The following is an 8788-nucleotide window of genomic DNA, read 5'->3' as shown; positions in this document are numbered from 1 at the left end:
TGGTGTGAAAGTAAAAATATGAACTTTTTTTAAATGTTAAAGTTCTTTTTATTTTCTCATTTTATTATATTTAAAGTTTAATAGAAAGATTTGTTAATCAGGAAGAAAAACTCTTTTTAGACTATTTCCTACAAAGTGAAGAGTTGTATCAATTAAGATTCTGAACTAATAATTGTAACAATATAAATTTTCAATTCTCAACTTTCACAAGTGCATGAAGTTACATTTTGTTGTACGTTTCAATTTATCAATATTGTGACATATAGTTTAAGTTAATAAAACTTGTAAAAGTTTCCATTAATTAATCAATACAAACTCTTCATTACCATTACACTTATCAATTTTTCATATACTAATTTTCACACTTAGCAAACTTCTTCAAATGTCAGATTAATAGAATGGACGATTAAAGTAAATGCACACCCGATTTTGAAATTAAAACACATCATAATTTTCCACAATTTTATAGACATAATAAGAGAGAAATGTATTATATTATTACAAAATAGAAAAAAAAGAAAAACTCAAAAAAGGAAGCGCGTGGAGGTACGAGTGATGAAGTGCGATTGGTTTTTGATTTGTGACCCTCCAACCAAACAAAACAAACATTTCCATTTATTTATTGGCCCAAAATTACGGGACCGAAAAACAAAATTCAAAATTTATTTATGTTTCCTTAAGAAATATAAAAAAAAAAAAAATCGAAACTTCATCGCCTCTGTTTCTTGAGAGCCAAAAACCCCCCTCTCCCCTTCGCTTTCTTCTTCCCCTTCCCCTCTGTAAACCCAACAAAAAAAAAAAAAAAAGTAAAAGTAAAAAAAAAAAAAAAATAGAAACCCCATTTTGTATTATTCAATTCTAGATCTTAGGAAAAAGAAAATCCCAATCAAAATCAAGTATTTCTGTACAATACATTGGAGGTTTCTGTGTAAATCACGAGGTGGAGCTGTTTTTTTTTTTTTTTTTGTGTGTTTCATTTTAAGGGGAAGAATCTGAAAGGAATTGGTTGTTGGATTTTTTTTCTTAGATCGCCATTTTGACCTGCATTGTTCAGATCTCTCTGAATTCGGGTTTCATTTTTTGTTTTTCTGGGTTTGTTTGTAGTTGGTTTGTTTTTGGATCTGTTGGCTGATGTTTCGAAGTCTTGGCCTCGCCTTTTCAATTGGGTTTTCGCAAGAGATGATGAATATGTGAGATGGTGATGATCTGATTGATTTTGTTTGTGATTTTTGGCTCGCATTGGGATTTGTTTGTTGAGTTTTTCGCCATTGACATTGATTAATCGGATTCTGAGAATTTTGGGAGGTGGGAGCTTAAGATCTTGAAGAATTTTTGAAGATTTTAGCTTGTAATGTGCCTTAATATCTGAGAAGGACAAGAATCGTGTGTTTTGTTTATTGGAAATTTGAATTTGAAGATGGATACATTATCTTCAATCAGCGAGGAACTTGCAGATATCGAGGGTCAAATCAATGATATCTTCCGAGCTTTGTCGTAAGGATTCTTTGGTTTCTCTTTATTTTTTTTTCCCTTAATGCACCAATAATGGGCTTGAACTTTGATTAACTTTGTTCATGAGCTTGTTTTATAAGCTTAAACCTCTAGTTTGGCCTTGTTTTTATTATATCCACAGAAATGGATTTCAGAAGTTGGAGAAGATTAAAGATTCAAATAGGCGGAGTAGACAATTGGAAGAGTTGACAGATAAGATGCGAGAATGTAAGAGGTATATTACATCTCATTCTCTGTTTGTACTCTACTTTTCTTGGTGTCTGTATATTCTCTGCTGGACTTTCTTCCAATAATTCAAGTTCTATCAGAAGGCGTTTCTGAAGTTTAATCTCTCCATCTCTTTTGTGACGTGATTGTGTGAAGGAAATATCTTAAAAGAATTTTCGCCCGAGGCTTGCGTTTAGACAAGGGGCAACCTCAAACTATTGGCTTTGGAATGTTTTCCTTATTTGGATCGTGAGGGGTTTATGCCTCTTAAGCGGAAACTTGTTTAGCTCCGTGATAACTAGAGGAACTATATAAATCTCAATTTCCTAAAAGATGTAAAGTTTCCTTGTATATGGAAAATGCTAATATATTATGAGTTGTATAATTACACCTTTTAAGTTTTACTACTTTTACTACTTTTACTACCTAGGATTTGATTAACATGGATCACAATTTTTTTTAAAAATAGGTGGACCCTATTAGTCATAATAATGATGATGTCAAGAATGAACTTTTGTAATGTTTATTTAAGAAAGTGAATGAATAGGTATGATGTCTAAATTTGTATATATACTTTTTCTACATTTTCACCATTATGTTTAATAATACCTGATCATACATATTTATGATTTGTTTATGTGCGGGCACACACGCATTAAATTACTCATTCTATCTCAAGTATTACACTTCGCTCGTTTGAGAGGGAACCTATTGATTTGTAGTTGAAATCATTGTTCTTTTTCTATGTTCTATTATACTCTAACCCTCGGTATATGGCAATGAAATACATATATTTTCTTAGTTAACCATCCTTGGGCGTTCTTGGATGGAGAACATTGGGCAGTGTTCATTTCATTCTTGTATCTTGAAGTTTCTGGACCTAGTCAACAATATGCTATTAAACTATTCACCTGTATCTTTCATTCATGTTTAATTAAAATTCTTTTTAATCTTGATGAGGGTGGGTTATCATTAAAGATATAGTTCCTTTGTCTTGTTCTTAGTAAACACTTTTTGTTTGTTTCTTTTACAGGCTTATTAAGGAGTTTGACAGAGAAGTCAAAGATTTAGAAGGAGGGAACAACGCTAACACTAACAAAATGCTGAGTGAGAAAAAGCAGTCTATGGTGAGATAGAAACTTTGAATATTTTGTAAAGGAATTTTCTTTTATATTTCAGAAATGTTCCTTCTTATTTCTGCTGTGGTAGTTCATAGTTATTAAATATTCTGTATCTTCTTGCGCAGATCAAAGAGTTGAACTCATATGTTGCCCTTAAAAAGCAGTAAGATTCAATATCTATTTTTAACTTTGTTTTTTTTGATACATTTGTTAGTGAAAACTAGTTCTATGAATTTGCATTTCTCCAAAATGTGTCCAGGACTGTCGTGTGTTTCTGAATCTCGTACTACCTTATCATTAATATAATTTTTCATTTTCACTTGACTTGCTGAATATCTCTGTTCTTCTCCTTGTCTAATCAGTGATTTTCTTTTGTTCTCCTCGACTGAGTTAAAACAAATGTATTTGGTTGCTTGTAAGAACTTATTTTCTTATTTTGACTCAGGTTCCTTTCCCTTTCCCTTACCACACTTAACACGGTTGAAAAGCATTTGATTGACTCAGGAGCTTATGTAATGAACAAAGACATTTGAATTAGTTGGAAACCGTTTCTTTATTGTCTTTTTGTGGGTTGGTTTTTCGTATGCTTTTGTGTCCTTCCATTTTCTCTAATAAAACAGTTGTTTCTATATATAAAAAAAGAACAAATAACATAACCTGTCAACATTGACATCTTTGTTCGTGGATGAAATCATTTATAATCAATAATGGTTGTTGTTAATGATGATGCAGACATGCAAGCACTCTTGACAACAAGCGAATCGATCTCTTTGATGGACCTGGTGAAAGTTATGGGGAAGAAAATGTGTTGCTAGCTTCAAGTAAGCATATTGGTTTTTGTTATTCATTTAGTTCATGATTGAAACCACTTCTGAACATTGTTGCTGTAATATATGCCTGAAATACTATAATGAGCAAAAAACTGAATATTTTGGTCCAAGTGTTAGCTGGTTTCAGCACAGGTTGCAAAATTTTAAACCGATATGATGTCTACTGTAATAGCAACATATAATTTAAACTAAAAAAAAAGAAGTTGCAATAACAGAACATTACTGCTAGAGACCCCTTTTAGTGATTTTGCAATAACACAAATATGATCTGTATGGCACAAAGTCCTCCTATCCTTTCATTTGTGATGGTCTCAATAGGAGAGGCTCTAGAGACCCCTTTTATTGAAAAAGAGATCAGAGAAGCTGCTTATGATTGGTGTCTCAAGTCCCTTAGCCCCGATGGTATGATTGGAGAGTTTTATAAAAAATCGTGGAACATTCTAAAATCTGATTTAGTAAGGGTGTTTCAAGATTTTTTTAAAAACAGAATCATTAATAGAAGATGCAACCAAACTTATGTTAGTCTTATTCCCAAACAGAAAGAGGTTGTCTGTGTTAGTGACTTCACACCAATAAGCCTCATAACCTCCCTGTATAAGGTCATTTTTAAGGTGCTTGCAATGAGACTTAAAAAGATCATTCCCTCTATAATTAGCGATACTTAAATGGCTTTCGTGGAGGGGATGCAAATTCTAGATGCAATTTTGATAGGTTAAGAGGGCTATCGATGATTGATCTTTGAAAGGCAGGAATGTGTTCTTTTGAAGCTTGACCTTGAGAAAGCCTATGACAAGCTGGATTGGTCCTTTCTTGATATGTCTACGAAGCTTAAAGGCTTTGGTAAAAGATGGAGGAGATGGATTTGGGGCTGCTTATCGAAGACTAATTTCTCGGTCATTGTCAACAGGCAGCCAAAGGGAAATATATTTGCCAAAGGGGGCATTCATCAGGGAGATCTGCTTGCCCCCTTTTCTCTTTACGATTGTGGGAGATGCCCCTAGTTGTCTTATTCATTACTATAATGAGAAGAGGACCACTAAAGGTTTCCATTTCGAAAATCTGCCTGTTGATTTAACCAACGCCCACAGTACGTGGACGATACTCTTCTCTGTTCTTCGTGGGAGGATGGAAATCTGGAGGCTTGGTGGAGGGTGATTAATCTCTCTCTTGGGAGCTGGCTTGTCCCTTGACAGTGCCAAAACTTCATTAATAGGTATTGACCTTGATAGTGCCGATCTGGATTCTTACGTTAATACCTTGGGTTGCATGGTGGATACTCTCCCCTTTAATTACTTGGGTTTTTCTATTGGAGGGGCTAGCGATAGGAAAGAGGCTTGGAACTCCCTTGAGGAGCGGTTCAGGTATAAAATTGATAGATGGAGGAATGTGTCCCTCTCCAAAGGTGGCAAATTAACCCTTACTCAGTCGGTGTTGAATAGTCTTCCTTGCTATCTGTTCTCCCTTTTGCAAGCCTTGATTGGTGCCATCAATAAAATGGAGAAGATAGTCAGTGATTTTGTTAGGATGAGGGGGTCAACTAAGTTGGCTTCCCACCTTGTTAAGTTGGATACTACCTTTCGCCCGATTTATTATGGCGGCCTTGGAATTGGTTCCTTTCGGCAAAAGAACAATGCTCTTCTCACCAAATGGCTATGGGGATTTTGTAAGGAATACAATGCTTTACGGAGACATTTAGTTGCGGCCATCTACGCCTTGGAGGAGAATGGTTGGTCTACTAAAGCCCTGAATAGGGGAAGTTTTATAGGTTGGGGGCTGGCATTTTGAAACATAAGGAGATGTTCTTTAATTTCTCGACCTTTTTGTTGGGAGATGGAACAAAAATCAGATTTTGGAAGGACAGTTGATGTGAGGCTCAACCCCTTTCGAAAAAATTTCTTGATCTGTTATCCATTTTGCTAAAATAAGGATGCTTTCATGGCTGACTGCTGGTGTAATGTTAGTCACTCTTGGAATCTGGGTTTTTGAAGAAATGTGTCAGATAATGATTTTGACAAGGTGGCCACCATTTTGGAAACTCTTCATTCGTAGGCCCCAACGGATGATCGTGATAGTCTTAACTGGAATCTTAATGCTGCTGGTAATTTCATTACGAAGTCTACCTTTCTTAAATTAACCGAGATTCCTCACCGTCGCCTTACTTTTGGTTCGTTACATCTGGAAGACTAAAATCCCAAAAAAGGTGGAGTTCTTCTTATGGTTGCTCGCCTATAGAAGTCTTAATACTCACGAGAAGCTTAAAAAAAATTCCAGTACGCTGCACTCAATCCTTCGATGTGCTGCCTTTTGTTTCAATGACAAGGAGACCTTGGACGACTTATTTTTGCATCGTGCCTTCGCTATGAAAGCTTGGAATATGTTGTTTAGAATCTTTAATCTGGAGTTTTGTCTTCTTAGTAAGGTTGATAGTTGGGTGCTTGAAGGGCTCAATGGCAAAGGTTTTAGTCCAAAGGGTAACATTTTGTAGAGATGTGCTACCTGTTCCCTTTTGTGGTGTATTTGGAATGAGAAGAATAGGAGGTAGGTTGGAACTAAACTCCTTCCTTTTTTTTTTTGTACTTATGAAGACAATTATAATTTTTTTGATTCTTTTTGAATTGTGTTTCAACACACAGCTTCTTGGTGGAGTAGAACTACTCTAAACACTTTTGTATTTATAACCTTTCTATGATTTTCAACAATCGAAAGACCCTTATTTTTTAGTTTTTTTCGGGGAGGACCCTCTTGTCCTTTGTCCTTAGTCTGTTCTCTTTTGTTCTTTGAAAGTATCTATTTCTTATAAAAAAAAATAACACAACATTACTGCTAATATGAACAAGATAGTATAAGAAAATTACTAATATATTGGCTTTTAATGTTATTGCAGATATGACAAATCAACAATTGATTGATAGTGGAAACAGGATGATGGATGAAACTGATGAAGCAATTGAGAGGTCAAAAAAGGTTAGTTTGTCTTTGGAAGATCTAATTTCTGCATTCTTTCTATCGAGTTTGAAATGAGCAAAACTGTTCACTTGTTAACCTTCGAAATAAAATGATATGCGGTGGTTCTATATGTGCGATAGGTAGTTCAAGAAACGGTGAATGTGGGAATGGAGACAGCTGCAGCGCTGAAGGCGCAGACCGAGCAAATGAGCAGGATCGTGAACGAGCTTGACTCCATACATTTCTCACTGAAGAAAGCCTCCAAACTGGTGAAGGAATTAGGAAGACAAGTTGCAACTGATAAATGTATAATGGCCCTCCTCTTCATCATTGTCCTTGGTGTCATTGCCATTATCATTGTCAAGGTACCAACCATTTCCTCATTCTTCTCTCTCTATATATATTTAGCTGAACATTTCTGGTTCTGTCTTCCTTCTCCTTAGTTGGTGAATCCAAATAACAAGGACATTCGGGACATTCCGGGGTTGGCACCGCCCGTTCAGAGTCGAAAACTGCTATGGAATTCTGGTTAGAAACCCGAGTTACGAGAAAGAATCATAATTCATATCCTGAAACTCACTCACTTTTCTTGGAATGCTGTGCGCAATTAGCTAGCTACGTGAAATTCTTCTAGCCTTTTGTAGCTTTGTGAGATAATAAGCTCTGATGGGCTGAATGAAGGAAGGAAAGGAAAGGGGCTTTGCTGACTTCATTCAAACATTTAATATTGGCAAAAGGAGGGGGACAGCTTAGCCAGGTTCTTTCATATACCTATGTCCAAGTTCAAGATTGTTACCCTTTACTTTAAAGCTACAATTTATATTCATTCTCACTGTGTCCTGTCCTGTCTTTGAGATTTTATTGATATATATATGTATGGTTCTGTCTTGTATAATGTAACCTTAAAATCACTCATATATTCTATTGTTTTGCATTTATATTTAGGGAGTCATTGTTATTTACATGTTAAAATATCATTTCGGTCACTGTACTCAAATACAAAGTTTATATGTCTACTTTTAAAGTTCATTTTATACTGAAATTGGTTAAATAATGATCGTAATCTCATAGATATATATTTTCAAGTTTATAAAGGTATGTTAATAGATGTTTCTTTTTCCACAATCCGTTAAAGTAAAAACGGTCATATGCTTGATTACATTTTCTAAATAATGTTTTTATACACAAATTTGTTTGGTTCGTCATACTCAAGTGTTTTTTGATATGTCAAATTACAATAAATGAATGGTATTAGTTAAGCACTACAATATGGTCGTTGAGTAATTTGTTGGAGTAGGTTGCATATATCGTCATAAGAAATGATTATCAGAGTTGGCTGTTAGAGGTAGTCATTGCTAAAATTGAACCGTTGAAGATGGTTTTTATTGGAGTTAATTGTTGAAGTAAGTTGACTATTGGAGGTGATCGTCAGAGTTGGTTGCCAGCAGATGGAGTTATTAAAAATATTGGAGAAAAAAGAATTGACTATTTTAACCATTGCATCGTAAATAATGCTCTACTTTAACAAAACAAGGGTTTAACATAACTAATATTTTGTCTCAAACAATGAGTGAGCTATTGATAGATTATTGACTTTAACCTATTCCAAGCTAGAGCTCGTAAATACTCATTTATATCTATATTTTTTTAATACACATTTATTTTTAGTTTGCACAATAATGCTAATTAATAAAATATCATATAGTTTAGGAATTCATTAATATGAAAAGTGGGTAGCGAGGAAGCTTATATAATAAAATTTAGGAGAATCGTTTTAAACGACGACACTCTTGAAATATTTACAAACATAATAAAATTTGATTGCATATCAATGATAGACGTTAATAGTCAGTTTCTATCAATACTAGAAGAAAGTAGTCTGTCGATGTTTATCATTCTTTATCACTGATAGCAATGACATTTTTCAATATTTAGACTTATTTTACTATATTTGAAAGTAACACATTAACACAACAATTTAATTATTAGAACAAATTTTCTCTCATGTACTAAATAGAAGATTTTAAACTATAATATGATAACATTGAAATAAAAGAATGTTTCATCATCCGATGGTAACTAAAACAAAATCGTATGTCATTTATTTATTATATACCAAAAAACCACAATTAAAAAAAAAAAATCAAATCTACGAGATTTCTTGTGCATTTC

At 34.2% G+C, this 8788-nt stretch overlaps 1 protein-coding gene across 2 annotated transcripts; it reads left to right on the top strand.

The window, feature by feature from the left end:
• The first annotated feature begins 655 nt into the window (after positions 1–655).
• Positions 656–7554, top strand: LOC103490829 (novel plant SNARE 11). Of its 2 annotated transcripts, XM_008450540.3 has the most exons (9): positions 710–940; positions 1105–1494; positions 1634–1726; positions 2753–2846; positions 2966–3003; positions 3573–3661; positions 6555–6634; positions 6757–6981; positions 7060–7554. In XM_008450540.3, the coding sequence occupies exons 2-9, from the start codon at positions 1418–1420 to the stop codon at positions 7147–7149; spliced, it is 786 nt and encodes a 261-aa protein (XP_008448762.2). In that variant the 5' UTR covers positions 710–940; positions 1105–1417; the 3' UTR covers positions 7150–7554. The 2 variants fall into 2 exon arrangements, with proteins under 2 accessions (XP_008448761.2, XP_008448762.2); XM_008450539.3 differs by having other exon boundaries at positions 656–1494.
• The last annotated feature ends 1234 nt before the right edge of the window (positions 7555–8788 follow it).

Source organism: Cucumis melo, chromosome 6 (genome assembly GCF_025177605.1).
Source record: "Cucumis melo cultivar AY chromosome 6, USDA_Cmelo_AY_1.0, whole genome shotgun sequence".
NCBI lineage: Eukaryota > Viridiplantae > Streptophyta > Magnoliopsida > Cucurbitales > Cucurbitaceae > Cucumis > Cucumis melo.
This window is presented reverse-complemented; position numbering and strand designations above follow the sequence as displayed.